The sequence below is a fragment of the Neopsephotus bourkii genome, unplaced genomic scaffold, assembly GCF_033783945.1.
Source record: "Neopsephotus bourkii isolate Nb327-2 ecotype Australia unplaced genomic scaffold, CSIRO-AGI_Nbou_v1 NB_1037, whole genome shotgun sequence".
Classification (NCBI taxonomy): domain Eukaryota; kingdom Metazoa; phylum Chordata; class Aves; order Psittaciformes; family Psittacidae; genus Neopsephotus; species Neopsephotus bourkii.
The window spans coordinates 2,435,302-2,454,850 of record NW_026901526.1 but is presented as its reverse complement, the minus strand read 5'-3'; the positions used below and the strand labels follow the sequence as shown (position 1 = coordinate 2,454,850).

The 19,549-nt window shown below is 40.4% G+C and overlaps 1 protein-coding gene across 3 annotated transcripts in view; it reads right to left on the bottom strand.

Moving 5' to 3' along the window:
• Positions 1–19,549, bottom strand: part of UNC5C (unc-5 netrin receptor C) — a 251,183-nt gene that overhangs the window by 79,175 nt on the left and 152,459 nt on the right. For all 3 annotated transcript variants that reach the window (XM_061360947.1, XM_061360948.1, XM_061360949.1), the window contains exon 2: positions 10,369–10,590. In XM_061360947.1, the coding sequence (XP_061216931.1) occupies positions 10,369–10,590 (222 nt within the window). The remainder of the gene's footprint in view (positions 1–10,368; positions 10,591–19,549) is intronic.

Sequence of the window (19,549 nt, the reverse complement as noted above, 5' to 3'; positions counted from 1 at the left end):
TACATGAATCAGGAAGAGAGACCATCTTCATAGGAAAACATGACTATGAGCTCTTAGCAGCTCCAGCTTTTGAGTCACAGACCAACCTTCCTTTCTTTTGGTTGAGGCACGTGCAGCTGAGAAAATATGTTGGTTTTATTCGTGTTTGGGTTTTTTTTCAAAGGCCAGAAATAAAACATGCCCATGGTTCAAGTTTTATTTCACGCTGCAGTTGAGACTTCACAAAGAAAATCAGTGCACTTTTTATTTCTGGTTCAGAGGATTTACATGCACTTTCTAATGATCTGGGCCTTCAGCAGCGGGTAATGCTTCCCAGTCCCCAGCTTAGTACTCATGCAAAATTGAAGCACTTTTGAGGCAGTTTAGAGACTACAATGAATCTCAATGTGCAGGCAAAAAGGAGTAATGGTTGTTTAGCACTTCACTAGAAGAAGACATGAAAATCATGAGAAAAAAAAAATCTATTCATCTTAAAATCACCTGAGAAGCCACCTGAGAGCATCTGAATTTTGAACAGTGTGCTTACATTCCCTTTTTGGAGAGGAAGGGAAGGAGGCAGGGAAATTAACAATAGATGGGCTTGTTTGCGAATTTTTGTATAAAACTAAAGACCAAGTTTTTTATGTTCTTGACTTACTGACACAAACATGTGTGTATATATATATATATATATATAAAATATGTATCTGAACATGTACTTATGTATCACACCCATTCTGTATGGTTTTGGGAAGCAGAGACAATATGAAAATGCCTTATTTCTGTGAAGCTGATGCGATCACAGTTCTTTGGTGGGAACAAGGACAGTTGCAATGTGACACAAGGGGTCACTAGGGAGCCTTCCTCAGCAGTTGTTTTGCTATATTTCAGTTCAGAACAGCAGGTTGCTGGAGAAGTGTAAAAGCCCCACCGTTTTTTGCTGTTGTTGCTGTTCTGCATGCTAGGGATGGCATTTCACAGCCGCCTTAGGTATCTTAAAAAGAAAAACAGAAAAAGGCAAGCAGCTGCTTTCAAAACAGCTTTGTCCAGTGCGCTGTTAAGTGAAGTGACTTTCTCCAAACAGAGATGAAGTCCTGGGAATTTACTGTCTGCTCCCCCATCCAGCGTGTTTTCAGGACTATTGCCAGGGCAGCAGTGAAAACTGATCCTGAACACTATGAGATTTTTCTTAATATGTAGTGAATAAAAGAATCATTGCAGGAAGGCATGCGAAAAGGCAGCCTGTGGGTCACAGAAGCAATTTGGTGTGCACATGCTTCTGGATACAGCACAGCTCATGATCCCCGTCAGCTACAGTGAGGCATCAGGGATGAGGGCAAGTTGCTCTGCAAGTCCATGTGACTTGGGCATCTAAAAAGATCTTTCTCATTATGTAAGTAAATGCCATCAACAGTATCCCTGTAGTTCTGTCTGCCTCTACATTTTATTATTATTTTTTATTTTTCCTGGGTACCTACTCTGACTGAATTCAATACTGGTTTCCATCTTAGCTGAAGAACAAAATGATTAAAACTAAGCCCCAAAGCAAAACTGATCCATCTCTAGGAATCATTATTCTTCAGGCTTGGCAATCCTTACTCCTCTTCAGAAGAGGGCATGGAAACCGAGCCAGGTGCAGTGTCAGCACTCGTTACAGAAGCACCATTATACAAGTCACTGGGAAGCCAAAAGCAGCAATCAACTAACCAAGATCCTCTCTCAAATCAAAACCTGGGAGCAAATAATTGGAGGCATTGCGAGAGCTTAAGGATCAGTATTCAGGGGAAAGAAGAGACACACAAGAGTCTGACAAAAGACTTCTTTTCTGCTCTCACAATCAAAATATGAAGATGGATGAGGGACGAAAAGTTATGAGGAATTGTGAAAGGCATCCCATCAAAACCTGATGAGAAAGAGCTGTACATAACCTTGCAGATGAATGGCAGTCCTGCTGGTACCTACCATATCATGCTGCTCATTTATGTACAAATCAGGAATGCATGGGAATGACAAAATGAATACAGGCGGTGAACCCACAAAGGCAGCACAAAATCAGATCCTGTACGGGTCAGAGCTACATGTGACAGCTACCTCTCTTTCCTTTACACATTAGCGATGATTTGGTACCCTACCTTTGCAGTGAAAAAAGCCTCACTAAATCTATCTATGTGCAGCAGTTGTTCCATACAAATGGCTTTATATTTTTTAGGGGGAAAAAAAAAGGTATTTCGCCAGAGTAGTTTTAAGCAATAGGAATTCTTCTTCAGAGAATTATTCAATTATTCTACTGTCTAAGGAGGTGCAGGGAAAAATGTAAAAGATCCTACACAGGCGATTGTGATACGAGCTTACACAGACGTCAAGGGACTCAAGACAATAACACTTAACTGTCTTGTGCAGTCAAGACCCCAATGTCTCTAAACAGCATTAGCCACATTTCCAGTGGCTGCGTCAGACTATAACTTGTTCTCACTGAAGATAAAGTAAGGTAAAGTTTTTACCTTCTACTTCTCTGAATATTTTCAGGGATTTTTGCAAACAAACTACAGACCTATTAATCCTACTCATTCTCATATTTAAGTAACTGAAAAAACCCTTCATTTATAGGATGTAAGTGCAAGGGCACTTGCACTGCTGAGCTGCTACCAGCTGCAGCACTTTGACAGCACAAGACATTACCTCTGCTCTTCTTTTCCGCTGTTCCTGTATTCAAAAAACAGTTGCTTTCCATTTAGACCAGCAGATGCAGGATGGAGGCTAACGTTTGGGACTCACTTCCAAACCAAGTTAACATTTATTAGCTTTTCAGTCACCAGACCACCCTCACTACAGGGACTCCAGATGCCACATAAAGGGCATTTGGCTTCAAAAGAGCCAGAGGACATAGATGGAAAAAGCACTTTGCACTGTGGTGCAGAGACATGGTTAGTCTGAAGCTGTGGTAGGTGGACTAATATCTGAAGATGTCTTTTAAGGAATTAATGGGATTACGAATGTGTAACAAAGGGTTTAATGTAGGAAAAACTTGGAGAGAGATAAGGTGTAGGTTGGAAATATTCAGAGGGGTATCCTCAAATGCTTCAGATGAGTTCAGTAAGCATCCATATGCCTCCTCTTATTATTTTAAATAACATTATTTCCTGTTTCAAATTTGTTTTTCTAGAAGCCCACAGGAAACCTTCAGGACAATGAGTCGAACAGCTGCAGATAGGAAGCTAATGGTGCAATAAGAAATTAATAAATACCCTAAAGCTTTCATCTTTTGGTCCCAAAGCACTTTGCAGAGGTAAATAATAGAGACATTGAGTGATTTGCACAGAGATACATGGTGAATACACACAAAATTTGGAATAGGCAAATGACTTCCCATAGGCACGTCATTACTCAGAGAAAGAGCTTGAGCAGGATTAACTTGCAGGAAGAATACCTCCCCCTGGGCCCCCCTGTTGGCACCCTTGAATACCCTGAAGGACAGAGCAAGTGCTAAGGCTCGAAAAGCCCACCTTGGTCAGCTTAGCAGTATTAGGGCAGAGGGTTTGTGAGGTTGCTTTCTGTAAAGGTGGCGGGACACAAACCCCTGCAGGGCAAAATGCTGCTGGTAACAGCAGCATTAGAAAAACTGGCAGGTGTCAATGGCTGTGCACATGTAAAGAAGGTGTCTAGGTCTAAGAGCTAGAAGCAGCCTTCCACAAAGATTTAATGGGACAAACCTCACATACAACAGTTCGATTAAATAAGAAATTAATGATATGTTAGTATATATATTATAAGCGAATACTATACTCAGTAGTAAATCTCAAAAACCCCAAAGTCTTTTGCAGTCTTTTATACAAAAAGATAATCTCCCTGGGTTTGGGGGGTGGTTTTGTGTTGCCTGTAAGCAGATTTCCCCTCTGGAAGTAAGTATCTGAACCAATGTTCTTATGCTGTATACAAAAAGATTATTTCCTCTCTTTAGGTCAGGATTGACCTCAGTGATTTCTCCACTCACATCAACAAAACTAACCACCATTTTGAAGTTACATACCAGGAAATTTTGATTCTCTGCCTCTCTGTTTCTTCCAAAACTTCCAAAACAGCTTTTTCCCTACAAAAATATACTAAATACTCAAGATAAATGTGGAAGCTTTGCTTCCAAGAAACATCTGCAGCAGCTTTGCTGCCAGGTATTCCCTTGCCCTGGGTGTGCTGGGGACCATGTCCCCAGGAGCTGATTTTGAAGACACAAACCGCAAGAAGAGAGTTGTGATGGGCACGCTAGATGCCTATGCAGCTGTCCTAACGAAGAGGACATCTGAGACAGCTGCCTGCCAGGCCACGGGGAGCGATAAACAGAGAAGAGACAGCTTGAGTGACTTCAAAAATGGCTGCAAAAATAGGAAAAAATAGGAAAAAAGTGTGGGTTCCTTCATATACTTTTATGTAAGAAAACACCCTGTATTTCCCCAGAGAATTCTGGTTCTTTGGAGAAATAGAGTTGTTTGCTCCTTTCTGCACCAGCTGCAGCCTTTCAGATCATACATGCAAACATATTTTGCTCACACCATCCTTTCAAAGATGGGACATTCAAATTACTAAAGAAAATGGACTGTAGTATTGATTCTAACCCGCAAAACTATTAATAGAAGCATTTGAGAAGAGATACACAGACACATTTTTAAATTTTCTTGAAATGAGTTGGATTAGGGCAGAGTACTGAAGAAACAGAGCTAAAAAATGTCAACATGTTGCTGGGAAATAATTATTTTGAATTGGGTTGCTTGATGTTTGTAATGGATTTGATCCAATGATAAACGGAAAATAAAATGACTTCTGACAGCAGTGGAATGAAAACAATCCTTACTTAACAATATGTGGCTACCCTTACTAACATAACTCCAAGGTATTCTACCCCAGAGAGTCAAAATATTGCAGGCTACGTATAACTGCAGCGTTCAGCATCACTTGTCATCTCCTTACTGAAGTTAACAGGGATACTGGCCACATTTGTTCAGAAAAATAGCTTTTTTTCCTTATCTTTTGAACTCTTGAAAAATAATAACGAGAATTAGGAAGCTATAGCACGTCAAGAAGCAAAAAGAGATTAAGGAAGGCAAATGGGCAGAGAAGGAAAACAGCAGTAAGGAGAGGAAGATCTGTGGCTCAGAGAAAAAAGGTAAAATGTTACCCCTCCACAGTCCTCTACCTGAGCTGTGATGGTGGGGGACACTGGAATTTTGTATTTGGGCTCCCAGATTAGGGCCTTCAATACTGGTATTCAAAAAAGTGCTATACTTAGAAACGATAGCTTTTCTTATTTATAGAACATAGTAAGACAAATGAGCACAACTTCCTGAAACGAGTGGCTGTACAGTGAACTTAGCTATATAATCAAAAGTCCCAGCTTAAAGAACGTTCAAACAAGTTGATGTGACTATTGTCATGAGGGCAATGCAGCCTTCTAAATTGTGGTGTCACAGACACCAAAATAAATGGCTATCATAGGATGGAGACACAGAGAGGAAGATAAAGCTGCATACCATTATGGGCTGAAAGTGATTTTCCTAAGTCTATATGTGGTACCAGAAGAGCAGAAACAGTCACTGTCAAGGTTTCCCCACTGCTGTCTTGGCTGCAGGTTTTTGTAAGAGCTGTTTTAAAGGCAAAAGGGCAGACGTCAATCTTTGATCTCTCTGTTGAGAGGGTGATCTATTAAAGGCTTAGCTAGCTGGGTACCTACTCCCTCGACAGGCTGCCAAACCCATTGCTTAAGGTAACAGCTTCCTATTTGTCAGATCAATGCCGACCCTATGTCAAAAGCTCGGTCTCCTTTCATCAAATCTGCAAGTCATCCAAAAATACTCTGTTCATGAGGAAAGGTAATGGTAGGAGGCAAGAACGGGAATCAAAGCAGTAGCTATGTAAAGAAACTGAAACAAAGAAGTCTAAGATTTCTGTCTGAAAAGAAGAGCACATTCATCCACCTCAGTACAGTTTGATAAACACTCTTAAACAGACAAAAATCTTATTCTGAGTCAGATTTTAATTTTGCCATTCTCATTGATGTGGGCAGGCAGAAAGTTAAGAAACAGCTGAAAGAAAAGCCCCTGGAGCCACCCATCGTTGCGCAAGCCTGGGTGGTACCATGGATGCTCTTGGGAGACATTAGGTTTTATGAGAGCCTGCCTCTGATAGCAGGACATGGGAAAAGGATTGGCAACTTCACCTGCTCCTTAATTGAGCCTCCCTCAGCATGCCTTTCTTCTGAGATTGGACACATAAGCCTGTTCATTTTGCATTAACTGGGGCCTCAGGCCTGGCTCAGGAGCCCTTATTCCATCTTGTTTCTATTTGGGAACACAGAGGAGGTCAACAGCAAACTCCCTGTGCCCTCTTCTCCCCGTGCATCTAGCAAAAGAAGACAGAAAGTGTAGGCAAACAATAATGCCAGCTGAATTGCCCAATATGTCTATTTAATTAGTACTTAGAAGAGTCCCAAATGTTGTTTTCTCCTTGCTTGAAGGAGAGAGAAGAAGAATATGTCATTGGCATTGCAGAGGGCAAGAAGGTTTTATAGATCATTTCACCTTAACAGTCATGGAGAAACTATTACAATGCATATCCAAATTGAAAAGACAAAACCAAGGTCCCTGTAATCCTGATTTTTCTCTATTGTACATCCCCCTGGACAAATGAAAAGGGTGCAGGACACTGATTTTGTATGCATCTGCAACTCGCCACCCACTGCAGAACTGGTGTGTGTGTGTCTGAAAATATATCTCCATAAAAAATGGACAAAATAAATTCTTTTGCCATAGTCATTTTCAGAAGTACAGTAATTTGGAAAATGTGAACAAATTGATCTAATAGTTATTGATGCTACTGAGCTTCCTGCCTTATGACAATGGAATTTTCTTGCCTCCAAAAGAATCAATTCTGTAGGGTTCCTTTTACTTTTGTTGCTGTTATCTTCTGTGACAGTCAGCCATAAAATCAAAAGTGTTCCCACAAAACAACTTTCACCTTTGTTTTTTAAAGCCAGTGCTCTTACTCTTTACATATGTTTTTCCACATTAATGGGAAAATATTCCATAAAAACATAAAAAAACCATGCCCTGCCCTGTACTTCACATACATAGGGAGTGAAAGAGTCAAAGATGTGCACTAAAGATTTTCAAAGCATCTGACTTCCTTATGAAAATGCTTAGTTTTTTCCATAAAGAAGAAAAATTCCAGTGATTCTGAAGATTAAGAAACAGAACATAATGATCTTCTGTGTAAAGCTTCTGGATTCTCAAACTCGACCACTGCAATTTTCTTTTGCAGCGCTCTCTCTTCAGGCTAATTTAATTAAATGAAGTGGTACTAGAACACACTGTTGCTATTGCTATTCTCATCCTCTCCAATCAGAAGGCAACAGCTCCCACAGAGTCCCCATGCATGTTCTTTAAAGCAATGCTTTACCTACTGTTTAAAAATACCCCACAGTGCAAAGTGCATATAACTCTTATTTTGTACCTTCTATCTGTTACAAAGAAAAAATATAAAAGTAGGAAAAATACATGAATATTTATTTTCCTATCTTAAAAAATAACCTTCTTAATATATTCAACATTTCTATCTAACAGTTCTTTCCAATGAGAGCTTGCTGCACTCTCACTGCATTCTCTGGTGCCACTGCTATTGTGCTGTTGTCTCCGGTTTTATCAATGACAGAAACAAATTTGCCTCATAAGAGTTAATCATCTATACATAGTTTTCATCCCTGAGCACAGGCTCAAATTCCATGAACACATAATCTTTTGCAAATCAAAACCTATTTCTCTCTTTCATGCATCATTTACAATCCCAAGATGATGTACCGCTGGCATTGCACCTGTATTTTAGTCCTCTTTCTTTCTGATTACCTGTCCTTTAGAAAAGAAAGCATAGGTGACCTCTACTTTTTTCCTCTCATACATTTTATTGTCTGTCTTGTTTCCCTTTGCTTTGCATTTCTACCTAAAGAACTGTAAGAGAAAGCCTCGTTCAAAAACAAGCAGCAGACCACCTCAGCATGGTGCTTTTCTTTGTATTAGGCAGAACAGACCTTAAGAACAGTAAAATATCAGGAAAGAAGAAAGCACCCAGCTTTCAGTTGCTGGGATTACATGACTGACCCACCAGAAGCACTATGTAACCGAGATCCCTTTGAGCCCTGGGTTACCAGTATAAAGGCTAGACCTAATTTGGCTTCCAGAAGGATTTCACCAGCCTCTCTGGATAAAAGCGTGAAGCCAGCAGCAGTGTAGACTTGGGATGCCATCTTTACGCCATCCTCACACCACCCTCACTCCATCCTCTGAGCAACTCAGTCACACTTGGTGTGTCCTCAGTTACAACTACTGTACTAGCCAGCCAAAAATAGCAAAAGAAACCAAAATAGCCTCAAAAATGATATAGCCAAAGGGCTTTGCTGGCCTGACTGGTGCAAGTTTTCAAGCTGATGCCTCCTTCTTTAGGCACTGGAATGAATCTTCAGAGTCAGTGTCTCCTGCAACTTTTCCTCCAGCTCCATCTGCAGTGGATATATTTTCCTGAGCTTCCATTGCTTTGAAGAAGATATTCTTTTGCCACTGCCTTAAATAAATTATTTACCCATTTCCATACTAACTGTGCTATGAGCCCCAGATTCTCAGTCTGCTTACCAGAAGGTGCACAATCACTGTAACCATGCTCTAATCAACCTTTTGGTAACATCCAGGTTGACTAACAAACGTAGGTTCCGATGACAGTTGCATTTTAACAAGCTGTTAATGTGATGGGTTTTGTAGTTCTTGTGCTAAAAATATGATACGCACAGCTTTTGACACGCTTCTCTCCCTCCCCCCACCCCAAGACGCCAGTAGATTATGTTAATCTCTAACTGGATATGGGTTTTGTTTGCATATAATTGCTGCTGTTTGTTATGCAAAATATTTGTTCTCAATATATTCAGATGCAACTCTTTTCAAGGCTGGCCTTTGACATTTGTAGAATGCAATTTGCTTTATGGCATCTTGAAGTTTTTCTACAATTAAGTTTTGTGAGAAAAAAAGAAGGAATATTCCACCTGCAGTGAAAAATTTCACCTGTAGTGAAGCATCTCCATGCTTCTGAATGCTGATATTAATGAAAGTTTAAAAATTAACACTAGTTAATTTTTTGAACTGGTGATAGCTGCCCTCCTGCCTGTCTTTCATTCCAGTATACTCCCATGGATGAAAAAAAATGAAGATGCCTTAAGTAAAAAAGAATTTCTTTTTTCTTACTTTTTCTGCTGCAGTCAACTTGTTGGAAAAGCCAATTCTTACAAACAAACAAACAGGCTCGAAGTTTAATACAGCCTTTTTTCTACAGCTTTTCTTCCTACACCCACCTTCCCTTTTTCAAGCTGACTGTACCACAGTACCATTAAAAGCTTATGCTTTTGATCTCTGTGCAAATAAATGAGCTGAAACAAATAAAACCCAGTTCACAGGAGACTTCCAAGACATCTGGTGGAGTTATTTTTCTAAGTAATTAGACCAAATAGTGGCGTAATTCCCATATGAAAGGTACCTTCTTGCTTGGTATCCAGTTATTTCTTAGAGCCATCAAAAGTCCTGCTCCTCTCCTTGCATATGACACAAACTCTATTGATTACCGGCCTTCCCAAATAGGAACAATCGTATCTTTGATCTATGCTGGTCTATTACTCTAGTTTTTAAAACCTCATTCTGGTATTGACTGAGGAAGGACAAGGCTCTTGGCTTCCTCTTTTGAAAAAAAAAATAAAATATATTATCCTTGCTAAACTACTGTAGTTTTTCTTCATACAGGGTCAATGAAACAGGCAGAAGAGGGTAATGGAATAACACCCAAGTGGTTGCTCTGGATCAACAAACTGCTTTACACTGTGCCCAGGTGTGCTTTCTGCTTCTTTCTTGATGAAAGCTGATTAAAATTCTGCTTTTTTTTTTTTTTCTTGAATCTCCCCAGGAAAACATCATTCTAGGAACAACCCAACTGCTCTTTGGCAGTTTGGGGAGAAAGTGGTTCTTGGTCTGTGACTACAATACAGTGCAACCACTGGAATTTGTGATGTTGGGGAAGTGAACAGGGAGTAGACCCGGCTGAGAAAGCAATTGCATTTTGTTTGTGCATGATCTCCTGGTTTATTGTTTCAAATTCAGGCAAGGTGCTCTACAATCATGTTTTACTAACTGACCTAAATGCAGAAACCACCTCTGTGCTATGACAACAAATGTTCAGTAAAGCCAGATACAGAATTCACAGCTGAATCAAAAGTGAATTAAAGTAGCTGCCATATGAAGTATCTGGTAGATTACAACAGTGGGCTTGACATTAATGCCCTCCATCTCAGCCCTCCATGACATAACACAAACTCACCAGAGGTTTCATCTACTCTCTCATCCACCACATGGTCCTTCTGATGAACCCATTCACTGTTGCACTTAAAATAAATCTGCGTGGCTGGGCTTGCCTTGCAGTACAAATTCACAGGCTTGTTCTTCACAATGTAAGCCTCTTCGGGTTCAATGAGGAAGTGGGGCAATGGCTCTGGAGGATCAGATGGAAAAGTTTCTGGAAGTTCATGAAAGAAATCATCATCTGTAGAGGAAGGAAAAAAAAAAAAAAGACAAATGAAACAACTAAAATTCAGCTGGCAAATGCTTAAAAGCACTTTCTGAAAGTTTCAAAAGAAGCAGCTTCTTTAGAAAATGCTATCATAGGAGCGTTCCTAGACCAAGGCTTAAATGCACTGGTGTTTTCAGACTAGAAGAAATTATTCTTCACATCCTGAGCTCTCTTTCCTCTGTAAGATGTGACAGGGATGTGTACATTCACATGTCTGGGAATGGTCCTTTGTTATCATCAGCAGCAATACCAGCGATAAAACATTACGTTAGCACTTGGGAGAGCTGCCTGCAAAACCGTAAAAAGAAATAATAGAAACTTCTGGAGGCTTCAAGGTCACACTTTCCACACACACTTATCTCACTGTTTAATCAAGTGCATGAACATAGCTAGCACTGACTGAGGCTGGTATAAATAGGAAATAGTGCTTCTCATTTCAGATTAGCAATCTGAAATCTGCTCTAAGGGCAAACAACTAAATGTAAGTTCGTTTTGTGCCTCTTTGTTCATACCCTGACTCTCTTGCTAAGACTGCTGATGAAGGTACCAAGCTATGCTTTATTTAATTCGTTTGTGGTGCACTAGTCTGTGCAGTCCTTACTATGGAGAGGAATCAGAGGTGGGACATGGGGCAGAGCAGCTGTGAGATGTTGACATTTTGAGCCAATGTAGATGCGTGCTATTGACGTAAGGAACCTCTGCACCTCTCTAGTGCTGCTGGTAATCAATGAAGTCAATGTCAGAAGTCTAGAGAAGGAGGAAAAGAATCCAATGAACTGGAGGCAACCCTGAAAACACCTAACACACATACTTCCCTTCCTCTCTCCCTCCCTCTTCACAAGTTCCCCTTTATAACCAACCCCTCTCCCCCTTTCTACAGAGGAAGTCTGCCATATCAGAAAGCACCAATTCAGCAGAGAAATAACCTACTTCCACCCCCCCTCTACCCCCCCTCCCCCCCCGGCCATCAATGCACAAGAACATCCAAGAAGCTCCCAGTGGCAAAGCAGAGGGGGACGCCAACTGCTGACACCACCAGCAGTAAGCTGACAGTCCTGAAGACCTTACCCAATCTCCCCCTTTCTGCCTCTAAAGTAGTTATCGTTATACAGTGACAGACACGGCTGATGATCAATAAAACATTACAGAACCTCAAACTAAAAATACTTTGGATGGCTGGCTATCTTCTCCCTGCCAGTATTCATGAAGATGAAATATCAGACAGCTACATCCCCATACCTGAGACATGCCTGTGCAGGCTGTGTCAAGAATTACAAGGGGTATGAAAGGCTCTCCAGCTGCTGCTCTTCCAGAAAGAAAGAACAAGAACAGATGAAGAAGATGGGGGAAGAATGTAATATGGTACCCATCCATGCAGCTACATGGAGGTAGACTGTACATCTTCATCAGTGATAGAAATACCTTACACAGGAAAAGATTCTTGTGAAACTATTTCTGAAGAGAACATACATTCACCAACTTACTCATTTTTTCCCTTCATATTGATTTAAAAATACTCCTGCCCTTTTGGATGTCTCATTTTACAAAGAGTATCAGGCCTGACTCATTACCCTATCACTCCCTGGGAATTAGTAGAAGTGAACTGGTTCAGTGATAGAATTTTTATCACTTTTCCATCATTCCTTTTTTTTTTTCTGCAGTTTCTTTTTCATTCTGACCACACCAGCCTCCTTTTCTGCAATCCCATTTCCTCTCCCCATTAGGTACTTCTTCCTTGCTCCACTTTGCTCCCCATTTTTTTCAAAAGAGAAAGACAAGTTACGGTAAGTTAATGGGAATTCACATTTTGTTTCATGACAACAAAACATGTCTGAGCCAAAGCATGAGGCTTTTCAGCATTCTTCATACCCTTCTATCCATATCTCTCTCTCTTCTCCACTCTGTCTCCCTCTCGCACATGCTGCTCCATAGACATCCACTACATAGAACCATTAGAGATGAATCATTTCCTCTGAATTGCCACAGGACGTATCTTTTTCTTCTGGTCATTTAATTGCAAATCAGTGAGCAGACAGATGGAAACTAACAAAGCACACATATGTTTCATAATTAAACAAGTATTGCTTCACTAATTTCTGGTGACTGGAGGAACAAATGTATTTATTTTCACTGCTAGATTTCTGCACATTATCAATGACAATACTTAACACTGCCTGACCAACTAACTGCATCTTATCAAAGATGTAACTAAAAGGTTTAAAGAAAGGATTAGCAAGCTGCAGAGGAGAAAACAGGTGTGATTTAAAATAATTTCTTTCATCAGCCTGGAGAACGTGTGTGGGTTTTGGCTGTTCTTCCTGAAGGTAACTGCTTCTGCAGTTTAAATACTGTTTTTATTTTAAAGTGGATTCTCAGTATTGCCCAGTACAACCTAATCTCATGTTTTGCTTGTGGTGATCGCCGTTTCTCTTCACCAGCCTGGCATCCTGCAGTGAGATACAAACCAGTTTTCTTACAGGCTTCTTTTTATAATTCCACCTTACTCTTTTTAAGCAATAATAAAGCCCAGCTTTATTTTTCCACATTTTTTCTCATTGCTATTGAGAGGCATTTGAACTGCTCTTAAATGTTAGGAACATAGACAGAAACCATTCACAAAGTGTCACACAGAGTGTGCAGAAGATGCCTTGAACCTAAAAACTGGCTTTTAAAATCTGCACTTTAAAAATAAATATAAGATAGTAGCTAAGAAAGGTCCTTATTTCTTTTTAATCTGGAGTACGTTCATTCAGTTCGTACTCTTCATATCAGTAGCAACACTGGAGTTTTTTGGTTTGTTTTTATAGAGCAAATTCTCAAGAGAAGCATCCAGAATATGATCACAGCTGGGTTTGGTAGAAAAACCCCAATCACACTGAAAAGTTAGTCCTACCTCCATTAGCATTCAGGGCCCCTCACTCCTTCAGTCAGATGCTGAAAGGTAACAGGTGGCTTAATCAGCCTGTGTGATTCACAGTGGGAAGTCTCTTGGTGTTCCCTGCTTTCCCCAAAGAGATTTGATCGGCTGCCCAGGCACGCCAGCCATAACCAGCAGAAGGTGCAGGGTAGTTATTTACAGGTATACAGGGTGTGCAGCCACAGCTCCCCTGTCCCAGGCTGTGGTACTCACCTCTTGGGATGAGGATGGGTTGAGGAGAAAGAACCTTAAATCTCCTAATGATGGCTTGCCTATCACAACAGGCATGGCTGTAGCATGGTTTAGAATGCTGATTTGGGGCAGGTTTTGAACCAACACACATAGAACCATAGAATCAATCAGGCTATAAAAGACGTTTAAGAGCATCAAGTCCAACCATTACCCCAGGACTGCCAGGACCACCTCTAAACCATGTCACTGAGGGCCTCATCTATGCATCTTGGATTCAAGTCTTGCACTTTGTTTTCTTAATTAGACTAATAGGCTGTTATGCTTCCATTGTAATGCTTGCAGGAACATGTGAGCATAATTATAATGTCAGTGCAATTATAAACCACAATATTCTTAAAAAAAAATCTCACACAGATATTTATCTCTGAAAAAGACAACACAGGACATTTGACCAAGCCGAGACATTTTGCAACTCTCTATAAAACAAACTTCTGGCAACACTGAAGCAATCTCATGAATCAATATTTTCATGAGGCCACTGTTTCTAATAATCTAATAAATACTTAAATCAAGGTTTCTCCTGACCAGCTCTAGTTAAAGACAGGTCATTCCTCTGTCCATACAAAGACCAAACTCTGACTTAAGCTTTTCAGGGATGACTTTGTTATAACTGTGTGGCCTGCTGGGTGTTTTTCTGTAATTTTGATGGGGGTTGCATCCCATTGTGCACTCCATCACTACACAAGGGTATAAATCTTGCCTGAGACTTTGATCTGAATCTTCCTGACAGTTATCACTGGTTATTAAAAATGTTCATTTCCCAGTGGTATGACAAAGCAGCAAACTTTATAACTCTTTTAAGTAGATAGACATTTTCCCCTTCTGTCTGGAGGAAAAGAGCTATTTAAACCATTTGGGAGTGATCTGGAAGTGTAAATACAAACACTAAAAATTCACATACTTGATTTCCAATCATTATGCCAATTTCATGTGCAGCAAGCTCCCCTTAACAACCTTGATCAAACACAAATGCAAGGCACATATCGTTCTCTCTTGTAACAAATCCCCTTCTGTGCTCAGTAACTTTGAGCTGCAAGTTTACTTCTGCAGCATGTCACATTCATCTTTATTTTCACATAATAAAGTGTACAGCCCATCTGTTGTTATTGACTGATTTATATTAGCAAGACAAAAGACCTGATTAATGGTACCACTAAACTGGTTTTGCTCCTGCAATTCATTCATATTATAAAAACAAATTTTAAAAAGGCATTTTAATCTATAAAATTAATTTGCAATTTTTATTTTAGTTGCTGGCCCAAATATAGATATGCTCTTTTATTTACTTTCTGTAATATCTGACAACTACATATATATTTTTAACCTCAAGTCAAATGTAAAATCTATAGGAACAGGTGAAGTGCCACTGAGATCAGCATTGATAAAAGCTGGCATGGACTGTCACACATAGGAATTGTAGTTTAATATTAGATCAGTTTTATTTTAAGGTAAAACAAACCTTTGCCTAAGGTAGGCAAAGACTTGATGTTAGGAAAGGTCTTTGTTCTTTTCATGCATTTGTTTGTAGAACTGTACACATTATAGCTCTTCATGCATAACAAGTGAAAAAGGAGATTTTATGGTATACTTCCCTCTTTATGGACTAGTATCCCTGCTCTAATCTGTGGCAGGAAAATATTTTGCTCCTTATACCAATCTATTCATCTCTAGATCACTAGTTTTATTACTATATATCAAGCTTTAATTCTCATCAACCCAGCATATAACTCACTATATCTCTCAACTGTGAGACTTGAACTATTATTGCTTAGATCATAATATATTGGACCATTATCTCTTTGTGCAAGACCTGAAGCAAATTCTTCTCAAATGGAATTTACTTCAGAATGATTCAAGAGCAATTTAAAATGAATGGATGCAAAGCTAATTCCATTTGCATTTGGATGCCCATCACTCGGCAAGATCATTCCCCATGTGCTGCAAGAAAGGCAGCTGGAGTTGACTGTACGGATGGGATTTCTGTTCAGGTTTTTTTTTCATGTTATGATTAAAAAGCTTTCTAGAGCAAGAAGTACTGTTTACTGTGAAATTAACAGCAGGTGCTAGCTCAGTAGAACAGCTTATCAGGATGGAGACAAGGGTCTGGATTACAGTGCACATGTTTTCAGGAAAGGAAAATTGCTCAGCTGGAAGTCCTTTGGTCTCAGGGTTTTGTGTCCTCCTAGGAAGGGTATGCACTATCATGGTGCCACCAAATGGAATGCTAGGAAGCAAAACATCCTGTATACCACACAGCCCACCTCTATCTTATAGCTCCATAACAGCAAGGGAGCTATGAATGCAAAATTAGGCCAAGTTTAATGAGAAATGGGAGAAAACAGGATTTTTTTTCTATGAATTACTACTGAGTATTTCCCATATCAGAGGGCCTTCTCGCCCCCATCTCAGCCCTGGAGACCACACAGGACATTGGCATAGCAAAGTACAGCCCATGTCTTGAAGGAGAAAGCACATTTTCCTTCCCTGCCCTGGATAAAAAGGAGGAGGAGGGTGACTTTTTCAGCACTTATTCTCTGTCACAGCTACCTCCAGCTGATTGCAAGGTAGGCATGCAATAAGGCAATCATATGTTATTCTTCAGCATCTCAAAAGTAGAAGATTTCACCAAACAGCCCAGGACAATTGTAAATTTATAACAGCATAGTATTTGGCCAGCTTGGAAGGCTGGATGAATTCACTGCAGGGCTTTATACCCCTAAAGAGGAGGCTTGGTTTTGTGGCAGCCCACAAACCAGATGCTTGCTGAACCTTGCTGAACTCTTGTGACAGCAAGGTCAAGGGAAATTCAGGCTCGAATTTACTGAGCACCCACAACATTAAATGCTCTTTTTGACAGGGAAAGCAGAGTACAGGAAAAGTCAGAGTCTGGGAAAAGTAATAGAGAAATTGATAGGACATATAATGTTAATCTTTTTGGGGTGACTTCAGTATACAAACAAAATAAATAAAGACCATAAAGAGGAATGAACTTCCCCTGCATCTGCATAGCACAGTGAAGACCCTCCTAGCACATCTCAGCTAAGCAACACATCCCCAGGAGGTTAAACCCAAGCTTTGCATGCACTTTGAAAACAAGGAACGTATCCACCGAGTGCCTATGTATAGATCAGAAGGCTGCTGGCAAAAGCCAACCCCCTGCACCAAAAACACACACTCAGCAAACAAAACCCAAACACATTCTTTCCTGTCCTCCTGCACCTCTACCACAACTACAACATCCACAGAGGCATGGGAATCAATATGCGAGACACTGCCAGCCACAAGCACCAACCTGAAGCCCTTTCAAAAACTGAATCAATGGGATTCTTGTATAAGAAATAACTGGATTTTTGGCTCAACTAAAGAGTCCAGGAAGAAGGTTTCCATTATTCAATGACAGGCCTACATGGAATTGCCCGGAGAAGGTAGGCTACGAAATGTCTAATACACTTATAGTATTCATTATGCTCATTCTACCCCAACTAGCCTTTCCCAGAAAGCTTGAAAAGGCTGAAGGGGAGAAGAAACTGCTATGCTTTTCTTTGCAACAGTACTGCATGGCCTGGCTTTAGACAGGGTGCCTGCTAAGACTGGGAGTTGTGGTTTCAAAGCAGGAACGCTTCATGGGCAGCACCATGCTGACCAGGTGCCTCTCCTCTTGTGCACTCCTTTCCGTACTCCTGTCTCATATGAATGCTGCAGTTAGATATAGAGGAAGATGAAAGAGTAAACAGTTACCACGGCCAGGGCCAATGTGGCCACTGTGCAACTGTTACCTACAAGCAGTCAGCTTGTGCTCCATGTCCCCTGATTTGATAGCATCAGTTCCCTTCTCTCAGATCAGTGTTTGGAATGTATTTTGCCTGGCTTACCTCAATAAACTGCGCTGCTGGTAATCAGCAATTAATTCAACTGGAGTCAGATCTAATTTGCATCATATTAAGCAAAAGAAGAATCAGGTCTAGATGAGGAAAACACTGACTGCACCAGTATAAAGCAGCTTGCAAGTAATATATTACTGCCTGGGAAAAAAACCCACATCTTCCTCTAGTTTGTTTACCTCATAATTATAATTAAAGTTTCTGCTTCTCTTGAGGCTAATGGCAATTTTATGATCAATCAGATCAGAAAAAACTAAAGACGAAACACGCATCCTCAAAACAACTCCCGCAGTCCTCTGCAAGGGAGAGAGATTTCTTTATACAACCCATTGCTAATCAAAGACAAAAATTGCAGGTATATATACAGACGTGACATTTAAGGTTTGGCATCCAGAACTTTACCACTGCCCTGAGACAAACTGTTAGACTACCACCTGTTTCCTAAACATGCAGGAGATGGTACAGATACTGGTTGCCACTGGACTTGGTGTAGGAAAAGGCCAGAATATGGTAAGATTTCAAGCAAGGCAATGAAATTATTCTCTGTTGTGTATAAAAAGCACCAAGCTGTTTTTTGGGCAATGAGCTTTATGCTAATTGTTGCTAGTATAAGAAATCTAATCCAGTGATCTGAAAGTACTATTTTGTGTGAGGGTGCCTAACCATATAAACACATACAACAAGAGGAGGAATATCATTGGGGATCAGGCTGATTTATGAGCATTAACAGTGTGAAATGTCAAGTGAAGATGCAATGGCCCTGTTTCTTTGCTGCCCTGTCTTGTGTGCCAGCAGCCACCATCCCTCTTTACAACACTTTCATTAATCCTCAGCTACTATAAGGTTGGCTTAGTTACTGTGCCATGGTTATCACAAGTACAGCTCCTGAAAATAAAACAAGAGAGTTTGTACAAACACCAAATCACACCACTGACGTTTTTTGGTAATTATTATCCTGTGGATAATTGCTCTTCTTTGTCCTGTTGCTTTCTCTTTCTACTTCCAGGGTTGTCAAGCACCAGAACAGGCTGCCCTGTGAGAGAAGTGGCTGAGTTGCCATCCCTGGAGGTATTTAAAAGACATGTAGATGTGGCACTTAGGGACATGGTTTAGTGGTGGACTTGGCTGGATTAATGGTTGGACAGGATGATCTTAAAGGTCTTTTCCAACCTAGACAATTAAGTGATTCTATGATTTGTTTAAAACTAGTAAAATATTTATGCTTCAAAACAAAAACATAAAAGCAGAACTGGGTTGCAGGCTGCCTCTGAAACTTAATCTCTCTTACTCTGTCATATAACAAAACCACTTTGCCAACCACACACACTGTATTCTCTTAAGTGTGAGCTCTAGGCATTTAGTCTGATTAGAGAATGAACACACCTGTTAGGCATGGTTTGCTGGTATTGTTCTAACAGTCTGGCTGCACGTTATTGTTAGTCCTGTTTTCTCTGATACTAATGCAATGTATGAACAGTGGAGAAACTTCCAGTGTCAGACCACAAGTCCTGCCTGTAAAACAGAAATGTATTTTTCCTTTTGGATTCTAGCTTGTGATAGGCCTGCATGATGGCATGGGATCCCCTCCTTTGCCTGCAAAGCAAAGTCTAATTCGAAACATTTGTGCCCCAGCTGCCATTAGTAGTCATAATGGTTGACATGGGGTCAAAAAATTATTAAACCTCTGAGGAGCATCACTTCCTCTCCAGTGTTTGGCTTCACTTTCTTTTGACACATTAGTCCTAAAGCAGCTCCAGGCTCTTGACCCCTCCTTTAACCCTGATAACTAATTAAAGATGGACAAGGCTTAGGCTAAAATACTTTGTGTTAAACCTATTCATTCTCAAGTCCCCTTCGGGCATTCTTTGTCACACCGGACAGA